Source organism: Aptenodytes patagonicus, chromosome 1, assembly GCF_965638725.1.
Source record: "Aptenodytes patagonicus chromosome 1, bAptPat1.pri.cur, whole genome shotgun sequence".
In the NCBI taxonomy this organism is placed as follows: domain Eukaryota; kingdom Metazoa; phylum Chordata; class Aves; order Sphenisciformes; family Spheniscidae; genus Aptenodytes; species Aptenodytes patagonicus.
Genome location: NC_134949.1, coordinates 168579786 through 168604225, shown reverse-complemented (window position 1 = coordinate 168604225; position 24440 = coordinate 168579786). Strand labels below are relative to the sequence as shown.

The window sequence follows — 24440 nt, the reverse complement described above, 5'->3', positions numbered from 1 at the left end:
AAACCCTTAATCCTCAGACATCACCGAAAGTAATTTTTGTCAATAGTGCACCATCCCGTAGAAAAACAAAGAGTAGTCACTACAATAAGCACTGGTGTTGCCAACCTCACTGTTTGGCATCCGCTGGCATTTTTATTTTGTTGGTATTTTTCAAGCAATTTACAATCAAAAGCCACGACTTTGTCACATGGAGACTTCTGAAATTTATGAATTTGCTGTTGGAAGGTTTCCCGATTCCTAGCTACACGTAACACATAAGACAACTACACCAGAAAGAAAGGGGAAAAAAAAGAAACTAAATTTTCCCAGAGCTGGCACAAAGTAAACAGATTGCTTCATTATCTCATTTTCTTCCACTTTACAACTTTGCTTACTGAAAAAAAGTGCAGTGCAATATTTAAATCCACATAAAGGCCTTACCACCAAAATGAGAAACATTGACCGTGTGCATGAGGCATCGTTCAGTGCTGCAAACTTTCCTTACAAACTGGACTTAAGTCAAAACTGTTTAAGCATTTCTCCTTTTCTACAAGTTGAAATACATTCCTGACATGAAAAAAGACTTTACATAGTTTTAACGCTAAATTCTCAAAAGTGGTTCTGCCCTTCTTCACCTGGCTTGCAGCTAAAATGAATTAAAAAGCTAGAACGAACATCTAAATGAGACATGGAAATAAATAGTCGGCTGAGAAAAGACACTTGAACAAAGAGGAAAACAGAAAAACACAGTGCATACCTCAATCTCTACTATCAGTGGAAAACACTTTATTTCTTTACAAGGGCAATGGCAAGGTAGAACTACTGCAATGTAATGAAAGAAAAATATTTTCAGTATGGGAACATGAAAGCATTAACATAACAGGCAGAGCACATTGTGTCCTGCCCTTGGTGAATGTCTTGTTGGCTACTCCGAACTGTGACCCAGCAAAAATAAGCAGTCCAAATGAATTTTCTCCCAGGTAATATACTGCTTCATTTACTACATGCAGTAGGCACTGGCAGACTGTTTTCTCGAGAGTCAGCGCGGGGACACGACATTGCGCTGAGGTACAGAAAGACCCCGTGCTGCACACAAATTACACACAAAATGAGCTGCAGCACCGCTTGGTACACTAAAAAGCTTCCGAGTACATTTGATCTATTTGATTTTTGACAAGGCAGTGCTCTCGGAGGATGGGAAGACAGGGGGAACCTGACCATGTCCCCCAGCACATGCACGCTCCCATTGGCATCTAAGTTTTAAGGTTTTTTTTCTCCTCAGGTCTCATTACCGTCAGTTTTATTTGTGGTTCCTTAAGCTCAGTAAGTTTAAATTTTATTTTAAATCTGTCCTCTTCATCCAAGAGCTTCTGCTTCTGCAGGCAGCCCCCCTTTTCGCCGGAGGGTTTTACCCACTTCTGTCAAATCAGTCTGGCTATCGCCTCTATTTCAAACACAGACACCACTTTAGAAACCAAATCAAACCAGTAGGATCAAAAGAAGCAGTATTGCTGACGGATCAAATGCATGTTAATTTCAACCGCAGTTTATCAATTTTTTGAATCTATATTGACCAAAAAAAAGTCACATATGATTTCCTTATTCCCTTTGTTTCCGAGTTGCTTGAGCATGTTGATCCAAGTCAGCTTTTAACTCCGCTTTGTCACCGTGACCTTTTTTGATCCCAGCCCATTTGCTCTCAGATTAAGTCATGCTACAGAAGCTGCTTTGCTCCAGGTTATGGTTTTCACGCTCTCGGTTAAATGAAATCTTTCTATGCCACCAGCTGGGACAACTGGTGCCTGATAAACAGTGGGGCCGGAGGTGGTAAACCACAACACCCTCTTCCTGACACAACCCTTCTCTGAGTAAATATGGGGCTGCTGTGGGAACTGGGGAGAGGAACCGGAGGAGGGCATGGGGAAGAGCTTCCTTGCAATTAGAGATACTGCTGGGAAGGCATAAAGCAGACTCTCACCTTCACCTGTCTCCCGTTCCTCCCAAACTGGGACAAATTTGTGTTGAAGGCTAGGTAGTGCCTAGCCTAACCTCTCTTCTCCTCATCCCTGCTCCGCTGTCTCGGGAAGGGTATTACACCGGCAGAGCTAAAAGGCCTCCGTGCCATGCTCCCCGCTTTGGGTTTTCTTTAGCATATCCAGAGGCATCCTCAAAAAAAAAAAGGATGACCGTTGGAAACATTTCCCTATGCGTAAACAGCTGGAAAAGTAGTGAAATGTACCGCTGTTAAGAACTGAAATACACATATCTGGGAAAAGAAGATTCCAGCATGTGGGCTAAATAACAGGGTAGCAGGGACCACATGCAATCATGTTCTGAGCATAACATATAATACGTAATCATTAGTGCACCGGTGCACCACTTAGAGCTATAATAAGCCAAATGCATCCCAGTGCTACTCTATTTGCTTCAGTGAGGTAAGAAAATCACAGAGTAATCGAATAATTCAGGTCAGAAGGGACCTCCAGAGGTCATCTAGTCCAAAACATGTCTGATCAGATGGGCTTGTTCAGGGCCGTGTCCCGTTAAGTCTTGAACACCTCCACGGAGGGAGATCCCGCAGCCTCTCTGGGCAGCCTGCTCCAGTGCTTGACCATCCTCACGGTAAACAATTTTTTCCTAATACCTAGTGGGAATTTCCCATGTTCCAACTCAGGCCCCTTGGCCTGTTGCTGTGCTCCTGCCAGAGGGTCAGCTCCAGCTTCTCCGAGTCCTCCAACTGGGAGCTATCCTGGCGCCCGTAAAAGATGACAGACTCCTCGTGCCCAGATCTGCCAAGTGCTCAGGAAATGGCAGAGGCCGGCTGCGGCACACGAGGGCAGAGGACGCGCTCGGTAGGAAAGCGTTCCCGCTCCGGGAACACCGAGGTCTCAACCCTGGTCTGCAGCTCAGCCACCGGTCAGGACTCAACCTCTTCATCTTTACGGCTCACTGCAAGGATCGCTTCTGAACACTGGCTGCTTTGGAAAGACATTTGCTTATCTGCCTCCCACCTCCATTAAATCCTTTTAAATTCCATTAGATACAGTATTCTTTCATTCTGCAAACACTTTCTAAATCACGTTACATAGGGCCGCATGTTCTAAAAATCAGTCCGAAAGTTCCCCTCCTTTCCGCTGTGACCTACCCGGGTTTAGCAAAACTTAATTTGATGTGGAGGCAACTTCTGAACGCCAAGAGCTGCACCTGTGCTGTTGGCCAGGTGGAATGCACCTCCAGTAAAGTAGGAGATGCACTTCTTCACATTTCCTGCTCAGTTTGTTAAACAGGTTATATCTATTTTTAAAAGCATTGTATTACAAACTTTCAGGGAACAACACAGGCTTTTTTCAACAAAATTAAGCCGAGCTGAAAAAAAAAAAGAAAGAAATAATGCATTAATCTCGGTGTCAAGAAACAAAGTCTGTAATGTCCGAACACGCTGCACAGAATGGGAGAGGGGAAAGTTTATTGGCTCATGGAATGCAATTTTTCACTCCTTTAAAACGTTCTGGGTTGTCACTTCCTATTAATTTTTTACTTTTTGTTACGTAATATATGAACCGCATAGCTTAAAATCATTCTTGTCCTGGCAGTTTACAAAAGACGTGCAGTAATTTAATTTAATTCCATTTCTGATAGCTTAAGAAAAACAACGGTGGCGACCCCAGCAAGGGCTGGTGATCATTAACTGATGTTCCCACTCTGATGGATTTTTTTTAGATGACACAGAAACATTCCTTTGTCTACTCTCCTTTGGAGAAGAGGATCTGGTTGCTCATTTTTTAGGCGTCACTTTTTGTTCTGCACAATGCAGAACACCATGCAAGCCTCCTCATTTTACAGTTGTGTTAATCTCCTCTGATGCATACGCCAATTTGAGGTGTACTCCCCAGATCTATCACTGACAGCAGAGCAGACTTTGCCCAGGTGATGATGCTCTTACAAGCCTGTCTATATTCCCCGCATGTCTGCCTTACCTTTTCAATATTCAAATTCTCAGGGAAACCCTAGCAAACAAGGAAGTTGTCGTTCAGCCTTAGAAAAATAAAGTTGGGGTTTTTTTCTTTTGCACAAATGCTCTAGGCACCCTGGAAATCATAACACAGCAGAGCCAGGAAAGAGTCTGAAGTTGCCCAACCTATGCATGGTAAAATTACAAGAAAAATTACTCTGGGACAAAGGCATGACGACTCTAGCCCGCTTATTCTGGCTGCAGAACAAATGCTGTTGTCATCCAGTGTTTAACTTATGAGGCAATAACGATTGCTTGTGATTTTGATCCTGCAAGAGCTAAAATAATATCCTGCATTTTAGACTTGAGAGCGAAACCGTTTCTGAAGGACTCTTCTGTACATAGTGATACAATAAACTTTTGTACACTATAAAAATCCAACTATTGAATAATATTCCATTCTGATTTGTAAAATATATGTAGTTTAAAAATCTTGGGAGTCTGGGGAGGTCCTTGCCGACTGGAAGGTAGCTAACGTTAATCCAGTCTACAAAAAGGGCATGAGGGAAGACCCAGGGAACTACAGACCTGTTAGTCTAACCTCAGTTCCTGGAAAAATTATGGAGAAGATTATACTGGGTACTATTGAAAGGCATTTAAAGAACAATGCAATCATCAGGCACAGTCAACATGGGTACACAAAGGGCAAGTCCTGTTTAACTAATCTGATATCCTTCTATGATAAGGTCACCTGCCTAGTGGATGAAGGGAAGGCGGTGGGTGTAGTTTTTCTGGGTTTTAGTAAGGCTTTTGATACTGTCCCTCACAGCATCCTTCTGGACAAGTTGTCCAACTGTGGGATGAGAGGGTTCACAGTGCGCTGGGTGAAGAACTGGCTGAGGGGCAGAGCTCAAAGGGTTGTAGTGAATGGGGCTACATCTGGCTGGCGACCGGTCACCAGCGGTGTTCCTCAGGGTTCACTTCTAGGGCCAGTCCTGTTCAATATATCTATCAACGATCTGGATGCAGGAGTTGAATGCACCATCAGCAAGTTTGCTGATGATACCAAACTGGGAGGTACTGTTGCCTCTCTTGAGGGACAGGAGGCCTTGCAGAGGGATCTAGAGAGATTGGCGCATTGGGCTATGATTAACGGGATGAAATTTAACAAGTCCAAATGCCGGATTCTGCACCTAGGATGGAGTAACGCCGGGCACAAGTATAAATTGGGAGAGGAGTGGCTGGAGAGCAGCCCTGCAGAAAGGGATCTGGGGGTGCTGGTCGACAGCAGGCTCAATATGAGTCAGCAGTGTGCCCGGGCAGCCAAGAGGGCAAACCGCACCCTGGGGTGCATCAAACACGGCATAACCAGCCGGTCAAAAGAGGCGATTATCCCGCTGTATTCAGCATTGGTGTAGCCTCATCTGGAGTACTGTGTGCAGCTCTGGGCCCCACAATTTAAGAAGGATGTGAAGGTCCCTGAATGTGTCCAGAGGAGGGCAACAAAGCTGGTGAAAGGGCTGGAAGGAATGTCCTATGAGGAGCAGCTGAGGACCTCATAGGCTTGTCTGGTTTGGAGAAAAGGAGGCTGAGGGGCGACCTCATTGCTCTCCACAGCTTCCTGAGGAGGGGAAGTGGAGAGGGAGGTGCTGAGCTCTTCTCCCTGGTATCCAGTGACAGGATGCGTGGAAATGGTTCAAAGCTGTGCCAGGGGAGGTTTAGACTGGACATTAGGAAGCATTTCTTTACCGAGAGGGTGGTCAAACACCGGGACAGGTTTCCTAGAGGTCCTGGGTCGATGCCCCAGGCCTGTCAGTGTTTAAGAGGCATTTGGACAATGCCCTTAACAACATGCTTTAACTTTTGGTCAGCACCGAGTTGGTCAGGCAGTTGGACTAGATGATCGTTGTAGGTCCCTTCCAACTGAAATAGTCTATTCTAAACACTTACTAATAATTTCCCCCCCAAAATGCCATTTTTATGCCCAAGAGCCAATGAGACTTGCCACAAAAAATGAACCACAAGGGTTGGTTTTCTTACAAAAACGTGTGAGCACCTTTCTTTCCCAGTCCGAGGGAATAAATCCACACTCATTCAAATGACCCAGCACAAAACTGTTAATGCAATGATCTGATCAATTTATGTACAGAAAAGAACAGAAATCAGTCCCACAGTGATCTGAGGAACTTCAAAAAAATTCCCGAGTCATAGCTTGTCCCAAAACACAGGAACAAGAAACAAAGCAAAGGCCAAGTCTTTCACTCTACTACACAAGTTAAGAATAGCTAAGAAAGCCAAGTAAGCAAAGCCAAAGCCAGAGCTATGGTGGCAGGAAGACAGAGGTTGAAGGGAGTTAAAGGCATGTCTTCATATGGATATTAAGTTCCTACCACAGCAACAGGGAGAAAAGGGACCATTGTTTTCTGGAAAACTGGAAGCTAGAAGACGTGCGAGTTAAGCTCACGACAGAGGGACTTGTAGTTGCACAAGAGAGAGAAGCTGAAATTGTAGTAAGGGGAGAAACACAACCTCACAGGTGAATGTTTTCAAACGTCTAATCCCTGCAGATCCCAGCCAACACAAAGAAAATGCCACAGGGGAAGAGTATGTCCTGCAACTTCCCTTACTCTTCAACCTGGGTGAATACTCAGCCGTGCACGATGTCATTTTGGGTTTACACCACCACACATGAGATCAGAAGCTCAACATCTTGCTTTGATTTTAGATGAGAAAGATGGTGTGCTGGTTTTGGCTGGGATAGAGTAATTTTCTCCATAGTAGCTAGTATGGGGCTGTGTTTTGGATTTGTGCTGAAAACAGTGGGGTTAAACCAGGACAGACGTAGCAACTGGACTAGTAACATAAACATCCTCAGAAGCAGCAGTGTCAGGAGTAGAAAAGAGAAGCCTTTCCCTGAAGCTGAGGTGAGCCTGGTTCTCATGTACGCTGGGGCCACTTGACATCATTCTAGATAAAACGGGGTTTACAAGGGAATGAATGTATAAATTAGCCCTGCTTGAAGGGTCCTTGCTGACAGGCAGAGTGGGTTTGAGGTGGAGTTAACTTCATCTGTCCTAAGCCACCTGCATGGGCTCTCTCTGAAGTCCCTGGCAGTAGATAGGTGCCTGTCAGAGAGACATGGATCCACACTGCCATCGCAGCCAAAGTCCAGCTCTGTTGAAAGCAGAGTGGTCTGGGACAGCAGAACTGGTTGTTGGAGATCCCAGCCAGAGCCCACAGCAGCTTCAGCAGGGTTACCCACCCAGCCTGCCCCTTCCACTGCCCCTCTGGGAAGGGGTGCCTATGTGTTTCAGGAAGCTCCTTTTCCTCCTCTTCTTCCCCGGGGCTCAGACTCAGACCTAGAAGCCCCCAGGCTGTGCTCCTCTCCTTCAACACTCACTCCAGCCTTCTGGTTATAGTGTGGCAGCACACTGAAAACTTCTGATGGGCCCCGGCCAAAATTTGCCAACACTAGTCCCTGGATTCAACAAGCTTTACACCAACCAAAGCGGCGTTATCAACAAAAGAATAGGTGAGCTCCCCACGTCAAGAAAACATGATGACCCAGACTTGGACTCAAGTCTCCTACCTCAGATTGGATTAGATCCCAGCTGATAGCTGCTTGGATTGACCTAGCTTTCCACCACCAAGAGAAATCTAGTCTGCAAGACCTCAAAGTGCTATGATGGGGGAAAACAGTCAAAAAAACTTTTTTTTTTCCTTTCTGCTGCCACGCTCTACAAAAAATAGATCATAATGTCATGTAGATGAGATTTGGATCTACAGTCATGCCCCTGTTCCTTGACTCGGAAGCACTTTTCCGTGTCCCAAAGTGAGCTCTGGCTACAGCCCGACACCATAGCAGAGTGTGGCTCACCCACATCCAGACCCTTTCTCTCTCTTTTCTCTCTCTTTTCCCTCCCGAGGAGAGGAGAGGACATCTTGGCACAGAGGTTGAACGGGAGCTGTAGCATACTCCATACCCAATGCTGCTGTCCAAACAAGCCTACTGCCTGCTTTCCCCTCTCCCTCTTCCCTGCCACTGCTTCTGTGTGTCACCTGCAAGTCAGAGGGCACCAAGGAGGCAGAGAGCGGGCAGAGAGCCACCACATCAGTAAATGTGCCTGCAGACGCCATTTTATCCTGCTGGGGCATTAGCAGATCAACAACCAGCCTGTTCCCATTGAGCTTTGACACATATCCAAGGGTACGCCTAACTCTAGCAGTTATTTTTTCCTTTTTTTTCTTTTTTTTAAATGTCTATAAGGTGATTACATCCGGGTTTGTGTCCACATGGCAAAACCAAAGAGCATTCACCATAAGAATAATGACGTAAATATAGCTTCTTACCCTCCAGTGATTGCCCGTCTGGCAAAAAGGTTTAGAAAATGTAACAATAGTTTTGAAATAAATATGAGGAAAGTAAAGACCAGCAGTGTACTTTCCACATCAATGGCAAATATACTACTGATGTGGAAAGTAAACAGCTTCGAACAAGAGGAGAAGCCGTGGTGGATAACTTTACCCCTGTGAGCTGCAGGCTCGAATGCCAGTGCATTAAGACCGAGGTAGAAAATCCCAAGTTCATCACCTCGCATTGCAAAACCAGCTATTAAAAGCTGTATCGTCCGTGGCCGGATAAGAACAGGAGGCCAGCTGAAATTCAGAGGATTAAAAAACCTTGCTACGTATTTCAAAAGCTTACCTCCCTGTATGAATATGGAGCGGGCGGTATGGTCGGCACACCTGTATACTACAAGCATTGCTCAAAACGACCATCCGGCAAGGCTATTTTGGGGGGGCAGGGGGGGTGTCTGCATGCAGAAAGAGACGCAAACCTGAAACTACTGAGAAAACGCTAAGGAAGCATCTGCCGAGCTGCTGCCGCCCCCTCCCGCGCCCCGCGACGCCCACCGCCGGGGGAAGGAGAAACTAAAGCCCAGTTACAGCTCGCGTCGCCGTTTCTTTGTTTTCGGGACTGTTTTTATTGCTACCCCGGGGAGCGCCGCCGCAGGGCTGCGGGGCTGGGGTCCGCCGCGGGGGCAGCGCTCCCCTCCCCGCCGTGCCGCCCGCCACCGCTCGGGCGCGGCCGGGGGGACCCCGCGGAGGCGCCGCGGGGCCGGGCGGGGCGGGGGGCGGCCCCGGGGGCGCCGGGAGCTCCCTCTGCTGATTGGGCTGCGCGACCCGGGGCGGCCTCCGCCGCCCCGCTCCGCCCGCCGCCGCCGCCGCCGCCGCCGCCGCCGCCGCCGCCGGGTCTCCGCCGCTCCCGGGCTGCCGCCGCCGCCGCGGCTCCGTGCCGCCTGCCCGCCCGCTGCCTGCCCGCTGCCTGCTGCCGGGCCCATGGCGAGCACGTCGGCGGAGATCATCGCCTTCCTGCTGACCATCTCGGGCTGGGTGCTGGTCTCCTCCACGCTGCCCACCGACTACTGGAAGGTGTCCACCATCGACGGCACGGTCATCACCACCGCCACCTTCTGGGCCAACCTCTGGAAGACCTGCGTGACCGACTCCACCGGCGTCTCCAACTGCAAGGACTTCCCATCCATGCTGGCGCTGGACGGTCAGGCTCCCGCCGACCCCCATCCCAATCCCGCCCCCACCCCCCCCACCCCCCCGTGCCGGTCTGTGGGAGTCGGGGGCTCCGGGGCTCCTCCCGGGCCGGCCCCGGAGCCGGCGGGGACCGGCGCTGCGCCTCGGCGGGGCTGGCGGGCAGCGGGGGGTCGGGGCGCGCCGAGCGGGGCCGGGGGGGGGCGGCGGGGACCCCGGCGGGGGAAGCGACCACGCGGGCTCGTGGGCAAGTGCCCTCGTGTCCCCTAGCAGGAGGCAGCGCGCTGCTTGTGCACACCCGTGGAAGTGTTTTTTTTCCCCTGAAACCCGCCGGTTTAGATTATGTGTGGTGGCTAAGTGTCTGTTTTGGCCGCTGTCGCCACCTGCTTTTTTTCCCCCATCGGAAGGCTCCGTGCGTGTGGATTTGACACAAGAAGAATGCAGGCAAATTTTTCTTGCCGATTTATTTTCCGACTGTCGTGACATTCCTCTTTTTTATGGTTTTGCCAGCCGTGCAACGGTTGGTGGAGAAGAACAAGCCTTTGCGTCATTTTGTTTTAATTAATGTTCCTTTGCTTTTTTTGCTAAGCGGTTATTAACTTGGATGTAATTGCTTCACTGATAAATGACAGTGTAAAAGCTCGGGGCAGTGAGGGATGCAAAGGTATGCAAAAGTGATGCATAGCTCGGCGTAGTTTTAGGGCAGTGTTAACTTCGAAGCAAAGCTGAGAGTTTTGCTATAGTGCCTGACACCAAAGCCCGAGTTGGTGCTGCGTTTCTCCCCTGGTTAAGGGGAAACATTTTTGCCCTTTAAGGAAGCCCTACTGGGAAACTGGGTCACTGCGGGAAATCTTTACGACGAAACTTTTAGTTGATTATGGCCGGTAGAAACAGGGCGAGTGGGGATGGCATCGGTCTATAGCCTCTGGAGTGGCTGTAAAGAAAGGGAGGAAGGGTTTTTAAAATGACGGCACCTTTTCCAAGTTTTTGTGGTCATAAACGAATAAACGATGCAGGGTCCCAGTGGTTTTGATACTCTCAGAAAGTCAGGTCTACTGTCCATGGTCTGGCCAGATGTTCCCTTTGCACTGGAGACTGGGAGTGGATTTTGGGGTGAAAGGTTTGTTTAAAAGGAAAAGAAAGTCTGTTAATCAAATCACTAACAGAGATTAATATTATCATAAGAGGGATGAATATTATCATGAAGCTAATTAATACCAATATCAGAAAACCTTTAACCTCTGTATGTACAGGGGGCTAAAAGAGGTCAAGGTACTAAAAAGAGGTAACGCAGGCAACCCTTAAGCGTCACCGTTGAGGGATGCTTCCGTCAGGTGGAGAAGTACCGTTCCCCGGACCTTATTTTAGCCCAGCCCCATGGGGGCAGAGGGGTTTGCCGGTTCCTCTGAAGGGGTGGGAGAGCTGGCTCAACTCTGTTGGCGTCAGTGACCCTATGGCCAAGTGTAGCAGCCGAGAATGTGGTTTCCAGGCTTGGGCAAGGAGCTGTGGGCTGTGTGCAGGCCGGCAGAGAGTGATCGCCAGCGCGTAACCTTTCGGAGCCACCGAATCTATTGTTTAGCTGTTCTTTTAGTTCTGGGTTAATCTGTTTTCAGAATAAGAAGAGCGTAGTTACAAACAAAGTGTGCAGAATTGGGAACATTGAAAGTTCCAAAAAGAAGAAGAAACACGACAGCAAAGTCCTTACCACCCCTTCCTCCAAACTCAAGTCTGGGAAACCTTGTGCATTGGGTCACACGTTCCACTTGCCCAAGGAATGAGTTTCTGAGGCACCTGCTGCACAGTGAAACAGCCATCCGAGCACTAACTCATTTTGGACAGAAGTGAATCCGAAATGCACATCTGGAAGGGCCTTATCCCATCCTCCTGGCCAGACAGTTTATCAGTAGTGGAAGGAAGCTTGGCTTCATTGTTTCTCAATAACATCTCTAAATGCTATGGGGCCAGATCCTGCTACCCAGGCACAATGTGGATGAAAAGCAGGCTGGAGAGAGAGTAACGTAACCCCCACAGCACAGGCCAGGCAAGCCGGGACGGGGCGGAGGGGAAGCCACCACAACCAGAGGTGCTTTTGGTAGCTAGCCTGGCCCAGACTCCCCTCCTTGCGGTTACGGGCTCTGCTGGGAACCCGTTACCTCCTGGCAGCGGGTGGGTACGTCCCCTTTTCGCCCTAACCCTTCCCTGGTGCAGGAGCGTACTTCGGGGTTGCAGTGTGTCACGCATAGCTTAGAAAGGTTTGTATGTCAGCATGAAGCCGAATCTGCCTCGGCCCTCAAGTAGCCTCTCCCTTCCACTTTGCACAGACTTATGTGGCTAAGCTGGATCCCATTCCCTGTGACCGGGAACATGGGAACTTCCTCACTCCATCCTCAGGTGGGGGACTTCGAAGACTCAAAAAAGGGCAGATCTGGCTTCCCGTTTTCCCTGAAGTGTTTGTGAGCAGAAACAATAACCCTATTGACATACATGTAGGGATAACGTGTTGCTGTCCTTGAAATGGTGGGGCAGGACTGGGAAATTACTAGAACTCTTTTCGTTGTCCCAGGGAAAGGTGGCTCCACTCCACTCCTTCCTCACGTAACTGGAGAGGATTTGTCTTGCAGAGCAGTTCCTCTTCTACGGAAATGGTTTTTTGTCAAATCGGAAACCTCTGAGTTTTGCCGGACTTCTTGTCCGGAGAGACCGCTCAGGTCCACCAGAGGATCAGAGGCAAAACAAGGGGGTAAGAAATCGGGGTATCACCATGCTGTTGCCGGGGCACTCCTGTGGGGTGCAGAAGTCCTTCCTTCTTCAGAAGCAATGTCATAGTTCGGGTCAGGAGTGATCCAGAGATGGTTCCCCGTTACCCTTGTTTTGGTTTGCATCACGAAGTGGTCTTGGACTGTGTCCCCCAGATTGCCGTAGGGTGGCACAGCAAAGGGGCTCCCCCAGTGGCTTTCAGGCCATCACTCCACACGAGCGGCTGCCAGGGAAAATTGCACGTGATGCCCTTCCACCCTTATGCATTCCTGTACAAGAAATCAGTTTGGCCAGCCCTCGTTAAGGGCTCAGCCTCACGTTCTGTATGCAAGCAAAACTATTCTTGATGTCTGCGTGACGGACAATCATTCTGGGTTTACTTTTGTGTGCTACTGGTCATACATAGAAACTTAGTGATGAAACCACCTCCCCAAAAGAGGACGTATCAGTTACCGTGTTTTCAACGGTGGATCTGATGACCTTTTGCAAGAACAGAGCTGAACAAAAATTTACTTATGAGCTAAAAGAGGGTATTAGAGCTTAGAAAAACATACAAAAGCAATGGGTGTGTACTTTTAGAAGGAATCTGCGCTCTATCTGTAAGGCAACCTCTTATACTTCACGTGATGCGGACTGCAAGATGTCACCAGAGGCATTTATTGTGAAAGTGACAGTCCCCAGAACTTTGCATATGTTTTTTTTCTGAGCGTCACATGATATGAATATATGAATTCCTCCTAACTCTTTGTGAGCATGAGAGGCAAGCGTGAGAGCAGTGAGGCAAGAAAGATGAAGATCTAACAAGATTAATTTGAATGCAAGACAAAACACATTTGTTTAAAAAAAAAAAAACAACCACCTTGAAATAGGTTTCTCTTGGAATGCTGCTAAACATGACTTTATGAGTAATGCATGTTTGTCTGCTTGTCTGTTTAAAACATACGGCTTTTTGTTGCTTGGGAGCTTCATTTGGGTGGTCACCGTGTACATGGCAAGCTTCCTACAGGAGCTGGTGCAAATGCAAATGATAAATATTTGGAAAGGGGACAGCCTTTGGTCTTGAGTGGAGGAGTGCGAAGAAACAGGCAGCTCCCCCTTACGCTTCTCTGCATTATAAGCCTTGGTAAGCAATGTAACGTTCTTGCTTTCTAGGAAGCAAAGAAAAAGTTTAATTACTCTTACAGCCAGATGCTATACGTAGTTTTAACGTAGGGTCCAAGCAATAGGAGGCTGGATTTGGTGAAAAGGTTGATTTCACCCTTTCATGCTTCCTAATGCTCCAGTCAACCTAGTGGGACTAACAGAGTCTTCTGCTCTTCTACATTACTGCTGTAGATTGTGAATTTTTTTCATATACTTTGTTTCAAAAATGTGTGCCAGTTGGATGATTGCTGTGGTGAACTGACACAAGTCCTGCTGTGGCTGGCCTGCCCAATTCGGTGAAATATTTAGTGAGGAAGGTTATTCATTCAGCAGAACTGAGCAATCCTCCAGCTCATGCTGTTTATAATTGAAAATGATTTCTGGGTGAGTGAGTTAATTATTTCTTGCTGTCTCACTACCCTCTACCTATTCTAAAACTGTGTATTGACCTTCAGGAACAGCTGAATTTCAGCCATATGGTTCCTAACATATGCTGGTTATTTTGGTTGGGGTGAACATTTACTGTTTCTCTTAGGAGGTTCAGACATAAATAAAAGTTTAGAGGACCTCTGGGTAAATATGTTCATGGTTCAGCACTTTAATGTGTCAATTAGCTAGTAACGGTGTCTATAAATTGGACCTGTCAAAAATAATAGCTTCCTTGCCAGTCTTCATCTCCCGCTTTACCTGTGTGCCTCAAGAAATACATTACACGCCACCAAAAGTAGTAAAAGCCAACTTTTCCATGCCTATAGCAAAAATTAACAAAGCAAGACTGCTTTCTTCAGACTTGGGTCTTATAAACTAAGAACCACCTTTTGAAATCTTCATAAAGCCCTTTTCCTACTGACGTCCCTTGGGTTTTGCCCGAGTGAAGAAAAAGGAGTAAGAACAGGGGTTTTGACTCAAAAGCAGAGGTGTACCTATCACTGGAGTTTGAACTGAACTGTTTGGGAGTACGGTTTTATGTCACTCTTGAGGGAATTTTACTCTGCCCAGTTGGATGGGAAAGGTGGTCATCTCGCCTGAATTTAGGTAACCGCAATCTGGCTGTTCACTCTGAGTCACCCTAGGCTCTCCGCCTCGTTTATCATGAATGGAGAAAAGGAGGTTTCTCCAGGGGGCGGCTCATCTTCTACCATAGGAGTCGACCTTATAGTTCAGACTTAACAGACCTAATGATGATGATAAACACTTCAACGGGCAGAAATTACTCTCTCTTTCTTATATTCCAACATGAGAGGCGTACGACAGTTACAGTTATTTCATTGACTATCGCGTTTCTTTAGCAGATGGGCTACAGAAGCATGTTGCAAATGAAAGAAGTCCATATGCATGCCAACGGATGTAGATAAATGGCAGTAGGTTGCGTTCGCAGACGTGCAGCAGAGCACCTGAATTTGGCAGGACTGATAAAACGGGGTGTTACGCGGTACAGGTTGCTTCTTGTGTGCTGCTTGTTGCTCAAAGCTGTGAATCAATGGGGTTTTTAAAAATACTGTTCAAACACAGAGCGGTCATCCTGGAGCTGATATGCCTCCAGCAGCGGCCAAAATGGGTGACAGTAAGGAGAGCAGAGGGCGGCCAAGCATCAGTGATAGCCATCTGCAGCTCAAGGACCTGCCACCCAGACACAGATTTCTCTTTCATGAATGTATCCAGTCTCTTTTTGAATCTCTGTAAGCCTTTAGCATCCACGTATCCTGTGGAAAGGAGTTCCACAACTTCGTTATATGAACAAGCGCACTTTTTGGTTTGATTCTGCTGCCTTCTGTTTTCATTAGATGTCCTCTAGTTCCTGTTTTAATATATTAATTTCCTATATATTGAAGACTTTTATGCAGGTGGGGGTTTTTTTTGTTTATTTGTTATTATGTAAAATTTGGTGTAATAGGCAGTGGAAACGTGGTTTAGCTCTGAACATTTCCATCCACTGGAGATCAAAGCGAAAAGAATGAATGCCCTAACAGTGGCGGTACATTTTCATTTTAAATGAGATGTAACAACAGGTTGTGAAGAAAAACATCTTGTGATGGTTATTCAGCTGTGTAAGATTACAGTGCTCCAGCCTGTAAACGGTGATATGAGATAATCACAGTCTTTCAATTACAAGGTATTCTTGGAAGGGAGAAGAGGCCAAGCAACCCGTTGTCCTGCCCAAAAGGCCCTGCCCCTGGGAGGTCCAGCTCAGAGCAGCCTCAGCCAGCACAGCAAAATTGTATGTGGCTAAAGCCAGCCACGTTTGTCCAGGCTTAAGTATGGCAGTAGTTTGTTTTATCTCAAAGGGTTACTACTGTCCATGAAGCTGAGCACATGTTTGACTTCCTTGCAGAACGAGGGCCTTCTTGGATCCAAATCAAATCGGTGGCATGTCCAGGCAGCCCCAGGACCCCAGCCAGGGTCAGTGCTGCCAATCTGCTGCCAGTCGTCTTACATCTGCGGCACACACGCACGACAAGACTGACACATAAGACTTGCTTTGTGTGCACAGAGTGGCTCTGCAACCTCTGACAGCCGCTGCACAGACCACGTGGAGTTGCTCTTCAAAACCTCATGGGTACAACCTCTTGCAGATACTGTACCCAGTGCCACGGGATTATTTTTTGCAGCCCTGAATACCATAGTATGTTTCTTAGGAGCTGGGCTCAGGTGATGATGCCCTGTGAAGGGCATACATCACCTAGGAGAATACACTCAATGGTAAGGTGACATTACTCCAGCCAAGGTCTGAGTCGGTTTGCAATAGTGAATGCCTAACGCTGCGCAGAGGGAGAGGAGCTGCAGCGAAACCCGTTGTGGTCCCAGTTCTCACGCTAGCCTTACTCTTTCTCACTGCAGGTTACATCCAAGCCTGCAGAGGACTGATGATCTCCGCCGTCTGCCTGGGCTTCTTCGGTGCCGTTTTTGGACTGGTTGGGATGAAGTGTACAAAAGTCGGAGGCTCCGATCAGACTAAAGCAAAAATAGCTTGTTTAGCTGGACTGATTTTCATACTCTCTGGTAAATATACCTTATTTCTCTAAGTTTGGGTATTTGAAGTCATACCAGAGCTGCTTCTTTTCCGCAGAAGTCCACACACAATTCTCCATGACTTCATTGGCTTCAGGGTCAGGCCCAAAGCTCTTCTGCTGGCTCCACTGAATGGTTTGTCTTATGCTTTTCAGGGTTGTGCTCTATGACTAGTTGTTCCCTGTATGCAAACAGGATTACGTCTGAGTTCTTTGATCCTTCTTTTGTTGCACAAAAGTAAGTACTTTCCTATACCCATAAAACTTTCAAAGAAGTAGACCTTAAGTTTCATACTGCGCACCAGAAGCCATTTAAACAGAGAGCAGGTGCTTCTCCTGTCGGGCAGAGGAGAGTGGGCTGCAGTTTTATTTATTCATATTTTCCAACTGTAGTAACCGTGTGCTGAAATTTAATGAACGAACACCTCCCCAGTGGGGAGGTGATTGCTCTGTAATCTTTGTGCCCAGGCTTATGGCGGCTCGGCAGGGTTCTGCCCCGCTTGCAGCAGAGCAAGTGGGGTTAATCAGGAGTGAAGCTCGCGTTTATGAGGGATGCAGCAAAAGGATTTCACGAGACAGAGGCATTCATTAGGCACATCATTCGATAGGAAAGGAAGAAAATTATTTCCTCAAGCTCTTGGTAGAAGGTGGTTTCCATAAAGGTGTCGAGCACTGTGCAATCTTGACTCCTCTTGAAGAGAGGTTTTGGCAGGCTCTGTGGACTTCTTGCTGACAGACTTTCAAATCCAGATGACTGAAATTTGGATCATAAGCCCTATCGTCACCCGCGATCATATAAGCACTAACATAAATGCTTTGACTATACATGTAATTAAATTTAAGGGAGCGAGTGTTTATAGAATGGCAGGATCCGTACCAGAAATAACGAGCATCCCTAAAGACTCCCTTTAAAGCTGTGCAAGTCCTCAGGACCTACAAAGGCAGCAATTCACGAACCAGTGCTTGGATTTTGGATTCACATCTTATCCACCAAGTCTGAAAACATTGGCTGTAAATTACACCATCATAAACTTCCTTGGTTTGGCTTCTTACCTAATGTAAAATTATCTTTAAAGACAAGAATTTCAAAGTTTTCTTGGTGGTGATTCCAGAATATGTCAAGCATTGGGTATAAATTTCCCTGAGACCCAAGTAAGGTCTCAGTAAGGAACCCTGAGCCTTTCTATTTCTTCTTGATAGAAAGAAAATAGTCTGAATAAATAACATTAACTGGATGCACATTTGCAGTAGGGCTGACACTGCTTCTCCTGTCTCGAAAACAAGTTCATATTAGTTTCCTCCATAATTCTGCTATAGTTTCTGCTTGTTTGATACGGTGAGGACAGGATTCAAAGGCCTCCAAAAGAAACAAGGATGTGAGGTACCGTGAAGAAAATGGAGCCTGGCTATATAGCCAGAAGTTAATTATTCATCAGGCTTACTGTTCCTAGTGAAAAATACCATGGTTGTTGCCAGAAGTTGCTTTTCTACACTGTATTCCTACACTGTTCTGCTGCAAAAGGGCAGGCAGACCTCACAGCAGAGTTTTACTGCGAGCAAATGAGAAGTTCAGTTTAAATATTGAAATAAAGGTAGTAAAACATCCTCTGCAGAAATTACCTTTTTCCTGAACAACCAGCATAGCTCAACTGCATGCACACATAATCGCGACTACAAAGATAAAGGCAGAGGGGAGAGCCAGAAGTTGTAATTTGAGTTGCGCACGGTGTAGCTCATGCAATGACCTTGTGTCAGATTAAGCTAATGGTGGCATTCGACTCCTTTCTCTCTCAACCAATGTAAAATACGTTGGAGTAATGTATTTCGTTGCCTTCTCTGAACTCTTACTCTGATATGCATTGCAGAAGCTTTGCGGGTGTAGTGTGGAAAATTTGGCATTGGCTCTTCACTGAGAGAGGGTGCTGCTTTGGGTTTCCACCTTTCACCTTTTGCCGCACATTTCTCTCCTGAAGTTATTCTGGCGGTATCAAAGACAGGCTTGAGATACCATTCGCAGAAAGTGAACTACACGAAATGTTTAGCATCATCAAACTTCTGGTTTGAATTTATGTACCTAACTGAGGCATGGCAGGCGCCACGAGGACACCGTGAAACCTACCTTACTTAGAAAGAAAGCTTAGGCTGGATGCCTAAAGTGCAACAGTTTGCATTGCCAATTTAAAACAGCTCCAAAGGAATTGTTTGACCCTGTGTAATAACACGTGCAGAGTCTTTGGGACAGCATGGGACACCTCGGTGCTGGCAGCCAAGATGGATTTCATTTTTCTTCAGACACCTCTAATAGGAGAAAACCTGTGCTTCTGCTTTGCTGTCTTGCTAACGTTGCTCCCGCAGCTTCTCTTAGGAAACTATTTTGTCACTTTACTACTTTTAATTAAAAAAACCCAAACCCTTATAGTTTACCCTTTTTGTCCCTTGCCACAGTTTGAACTCCATAATCATGATCATTCTTACTGATGAGTTAGTTTACCCAAATTATCTGACTAACTTCCCGTTCTTTTTTATAGAGAATTGTTTCCCTTCATCTTTCTTGTCTCTGAATGGATCATGCTCAGTTCACACAGGCCCTCTTTCCACTGTCCCGCTGTGCCGTTTTTCATTTTCCAACAATCGTAAGAATTAGACATTAAAAATGTGCATTTCCCTTGGGTAGTTGTGTAGATCCATTGAGTAGGCAGGTATGTCCTTGACGTATGCTGACATCCAGTTGGCTAATGAAGCTTCTGCTGGTTTCCTTGGGAGTTTGCTTCATGGTCCTAATGTATGTAACAACTAGAATATTTTTTTTCTGTGCTGATATTATACTTTTTTCATTTCACTGAATTTTACCTCCCTGGATTACAGTAAAAAATCTGCTCCTAGCCTGCTTGGCCAGTGTAGTTGAAGGTGACTTTCAGTTCACTCCAGTTGAATTCTCTTAGTCTTCAGCGGTCACCACCTCTAGCCTCTTCATCAATGTCCCGCTCCCCCCCCGAGCTGCCAGCGATCTCTAAGTGATCCTTCAGCAGATTGATTTCACTGATTGGAGACAGTGGATACGCAGCCACAGACTTTGGAGAGTGACTGCTTTGGTTCTTGCAACCAAGAGTTCTAAGAACAGAAGAGTGTGTTTCCTGCAAAGACTTTAATGATAAAGAGGGAAGGGAAGAACAGCAAGTACAGAAATTTCTTCTAAAAAAGCCTTTCTCCTTTTTTTCTGGAGGTACCAATGTATGTAAGGGTTTTTTCATGTGGTAAGTTTTTTTTTACATGCTGGATTTTGATGGGAAGTTAGGGTTGGCTTCTTAAATGTTGAAAAGATGGATTGGATAAAAACCAGGGAGCCATACACAGGTTTATATGCAATTGAAAATTTGAAGTTTTCCTCATAAACACCAGTGTAAATCAAAAAGTCTTTTATCTGTTTAAAGATGTGGAGGAAAGACCAACTAGGCCAGCTCTGCAACTCATTAACCTAACAGCGTGGCAGTCACCTGAGAAGGGTCCGTATATACAATCTGTTTATACATGTTATACTAACAAATGTTGTTTAAAAAATACAGCCAATCCCAAGAACAAAGGCCGGACCCCATATCTTCTTTCCCAACTAGTAGGCAACAGTCAGGTAACCCTTTTCTACCCAATTAAACCCAATGTAATCTCGATTTCTTTTCTGTACAACTGGAGAGCTTCAGGAGGGGAGATGGCAATTGGTCTCCTTATCTCTCTCACATCAGCCTCTGGCCAGCCGCTTAATGTTGTTAGATGGAAATGTGGAAACAAACTTGTGTTTCCCACTTTCTAGGCAAATGGTCTTGGCGAGTAAGTTGTTACAGCAACAGCTTTCCTGGGTCTTGGTCCAGCTGTGTTCTCCAGCACCACGGTGGTCTGCACTGACTTTTGTGGGGAGCCTAACCCCGATCCACGTACCTTAGGTGTGCTCTGGCAGTACCTGCGGGGATGGAGGGATCCCCGGGATGGGGCTCACCTCACGTCGGAGTTAGTCCCATTGATCTGCCTTCACAGCTCGTTAAAGAGGCACTTTGAGGATGTGATGCAGCCTGCGTATTTTAGAAGTATACTTCGTGTGTATTTCTTGTGTGTTGACTATAACGGGATCCTAGGTGATGAGCTCTGATGTAGCTATCTGCTTCTAATCAGAGAATCCCCAGTCCTTGAACAGACAGAAATCTGCTCAAGTCTTGTAAAAACCGTAGCACGTGGTTGGAAATGTGAGCTAGAATTAAAGCTTTACATGTTTGGCACATTTTGAAGTCGAACAGGGCTGGCTGCAGAGTTTTCCAGGGTGAAAGGCAGCTGAGCTACGGTTTCCAGCAGTTTAATTTGGGGCTTGGGTGCCTAAGTCCCACACTGGGTATGGAGAATGTTTAGGGGAATTTGATCCTTTTTTAGCAAGGGATGATAAATAAGAACTCTGCTTAGGATGATGTGAACGGAAAATGAAAAAGAAGCCTCAAAGTTAGAGCACTAGCGGGGCCATGAAGAGTCAGGTGCAAGCCCTCACGAAGAGTCCTACCTCTGAGCTCTAATGGCTCCATCTCTTTTTGGCAATAAGTCCCCGAGTCAGATATGACTTGAACCCGGGTGTCCATAGCATCTAGCACTGATATCCTAAGTGTGGCTTTTTCTCCCTGTATGACTTTTTTTTTTTTCAAAAGTCTGTGCTTTACCTCTGGGTGGAATCTCAAGAAAACATGGAAAAGCCATTTTTTGTTCTCCAGTCAGCATTTGCCCCTTGTGACCTATTATAGAAGTCGCTATACCATTTTCTGGGTGTCCAGGCTCACTGGCAATTTTTGAGTGTTTCCACAGTGTCATCTTCGTAAAGACGAGTTTTGTAGAACAGCTTACAGGTGTTTTCAGTTAAGTATTTCAGCTAATGTTAAATTAGGATCTGTTCACATGGAATCAACTGCACAGTCTTTCAGTTGTACAGGCAGGCTGTCAAGCAGAGGCTTTCATTTGGCTGCCTCACCAGAGCTTACAATAAATAAACAAACTTCCTAACAAAGGCTTGAACAGCACAGCCACCTGACCCATAACTGCGGCTGGATGGGGGACAGGGGCCTGTGTTTTCGACACAGGATCCTAGTAGTCAGCAGGAGATAAAGGTTTCCTCAAGGAGGAACTGGAGCAGAGAAGAAGGAGCAGAAGACACTGTCCTAATAGTGAGGAATATGAGACCCTCGAGACTGTTGGGCCTGCGGTCTAATGCAGGTCATCCTGAAAGTGTTGTAAAGAGCGGCACCGCAGGCAAAGAGCTGGGGAACGGAGCAGACAAGTGGCAGCCATGGCTTGCTGCTCATCTTGAAGCTCCAGAGCTCAGGTTATGGGTGCTGAGCTCAAGCAGGGGGAGGAAAAGACTGTCTTCCCCATGCCCTTCTTTTCCTTCATTTACTACTGTTGCTTTAGAAACTTGGCCTTACCCTTGTGTGATAATGCTCCTAAAGCACCACCGTCGCCTCTCGGAGTCAAACTGAGCAGTTTCTGGCCGCAAACAAAAGGTGGCTGCCCCGGCTGGCCGAGGGGACCGTTGCTGGTGACCTGGAGCTGTGCCCAAGGGCTCGGAGGGGAGCGGTGTCTTCCAGCCTGAGTCCAGCCACAGGGACTAGAGAAGCAGAAAGTTGCCGGCACGTGCACGTGTGCATGGATACACACATGTACATCTGCATATGCATGCATGTATGTGCATACCTGTATATGCATACATCGGATACATCTGGATATGTTTATGCATATATTGCATGTGTGTGTGTACATATTGCATATGCATATTATATGTAAGCATAAAAACCTCATGTTTTAAGCAGGCTGGAGTGTGGATAGGGAGGGAGAGGGATGCTGAGAGCCAGAGGGGAGAGTTAAGGAGAGTTGTAGGCAGCAGCCTTAGTCGCCGGCTCAGTGAAAGCCCCAGTCCAGCTTGGGAGCCAGCGGGAACAAACCTGAAATGGTCCAAGAGGACAGGAGCTGTGCGCTGTAAACGGGTCAAAGAATCATGTAACCCCGCAGCCAAGCAATCCAGGAGGAGATGTGGAAAAGCCAGGCACCTCGGCTGGCTGTGTGGGGAGATAAGCATTGCCCAAGTGTGCCGCAGGGACAGAGTTTGCCTCCTGAGTAAGAGGGAATTAATGAAAAGAACACGGGTGAACGGCAGAGCTGCTGATTTTGCGATGAATGACGTGTATGTCAATGGAAAGTTATTAAGGAAAAAATAAAATTTAGTTCTTTTATTCTGAACAACTGTTAAATTCGTGCTCTCTTTTGTTAAACCCATTTACTAACTTCCTGTAGGTATGAACTGGGAGCAGCTTTGTTCATTGGATGGGCTGGAGCTTCACTCTGCATAATCGGTGGCAGTATATTCTGCTTCTCAATAGCTGAAAACAGTAATTCTCCAAGGTAAAACACAAGTTGTACTTACTGAAAGAAATCAATACTGGCGCATTTGTACCCGCTACATGTATGTGGCTTGATTACTTTTCCAAAACACTTTATAGCGAGGTTCAGAAAAGGATTGTGTGGATGAAAGAAAATAATGGGATTTAAGGATAATGCTCTGTCTATCATGAATGTCATTAAGAAAAGCTATTGACTCAGAACAAATACTTGTGTTATATAAACTTGATAAATTTACTACAGCTGGAAAAAAATCCATTCACTGATGTAGGAAAAGTGGTCAGGTCACTTTGCGGATGTGACAAGTTTATTTAGTCACAAATCATCAGCTCAAAAGTGAGAGAGGTGAAGGACAGGCCCTAATTTACTTGGCTGTGAACGAGAGATACGAGTTTATGTAAGAGTGAATTGCAAAGAGAGATGCTGGAGGGGAAATGTCAAACCAGAATGAGACCACAGAGGCAAGGAAGGTGCCCCCCCCGCCCCCTCCCCTGAAATCTATAGGTACGTTCCTGTACATTTCTTCTAGGTTTATACTGCTGTAATGCTTGGATACAGAGGTGTTACCTGTCTGTGGGATGAGCTGTGAATGGTTGATTCTCTCTTTTCCTTTCAGGAGGGGGTATGCATATAATGGAGCCACATCTGTGATGTCTACTCGTACAAAGGTCCACAACAGCGTCCCAGACAAAACCCCACCAAAGCACTTTGACAAGAACGCTTACGTTTAACGGTACTGTTGGAAGATTCAGAGGGTTTTAAAAATGAGTTTGTACGTTTCATGCAGAGTGATTTCCCCCCACCCCAATGTAATTACCACTAAGACGATGACTTTTTAAAACATTAACTTGCAGCTTTTTACGTATTGATGTAAATTTATTATATAATATTTTAAGATTGATGTTGGTATTGTAAAGTTTATACCTGGAAATCATGAGCTGATGTTGCTTTCTTGAAAAAAATAAACGGTGTATTTACCAACTCAGTATGTCAATTGCTTACGGGAATGGCGTCGCACACATCACACTGACTGCAGTGCATCATTGCAACCGTTTCTAAAATGGGTTCAGTACTGGACAAAACAGCCATACTCTGTGCAGGTTAACGTGTGAAATATCTCACCACTGATTAGCAGTGACGTCGGAATTGCAGAGCACATCGTAACTGCAGCGCCAGACGACGACAGCCAGTGGGAATCAGCAGGCTCTTACCTCCTTATCACATTGCCGGGGTGGACGAACGTGCAGGTTGGTCAATTCGGTGCCATAGGAGTAAGAAAAGGAAGAGACTGGGTGAAGTGAAAAGAAGCATGGGATTTGGGGAGGCAGGAGCAGGTGCTAAGAAGAGTCAGGGCCAGTTGTTAAGGAAGCAGTCACTAGAGAGGGTCTTGCATGGCCTAAGAAGAATGCATGCATGAGAAGAAGAATGCACATGTGATCGTGAGCATTCGTGTGCACGGCAGGGAGAGAAAAGGTTGAGGCTGCAGCCTTTGGGGAGTTTTGTGGTGGGCAAGACAAGGCTTGGAGACAGTTCCTACATTCTGCATTTGCTTCGTGCTGCTGGGCTCCTGCCCTGCCTCAGCACTCACCCCTGCTGGTGACAAGTCACTTCCCAGGGGTTGTTTTTGTTCCCTCCCG

At 46.5% G+C, this 24440-nt stretch overlaps 1 protein-coding gene across 2 annotated transcripts in view; it reads left to right on the top strand.

Annotated features, from left to right (window-relative positions):
• The window catches only part of CLDN10 (claudin 10), a 61913-nt gene extending 38129 nt beyond the window's left edge, over window positions 1-23784 (top strand). Inside the window, exons 1-5 of one of the 2 annotated variants that reach the window (XM_076362127.1) lie at window positions 9207-9491; window positions 16217-16378; window positions 16543-16624; window positions 22699-22806; window positions 23420-23784. In XM_076362127.1, coding sequence (XP_076218242.1) covers window positions 9272-9491; window positions 16217-16378; window positions 16543-16624; window positions 22699-22806; window positions 23420-23534 — 687 coding nt within the window. In that variant the 5' untranslated portion in view covers window positions 9207-9271 and the 3' untranslated portion in view covers window positions 23535-23784. Of the gene's footprint in view, window positions 1-9206; window positions 9492-16216; window positions 16379-16542; window positions 16625-22698; window positions 22807-23419 lie in introns of those variants that run through there. The other variant, XM_076362137.1, reaches the window with a different exon arrangement.
• The last annotated feature ends 656 nt before the right edge of the window (window positions 23785-24440 follow it).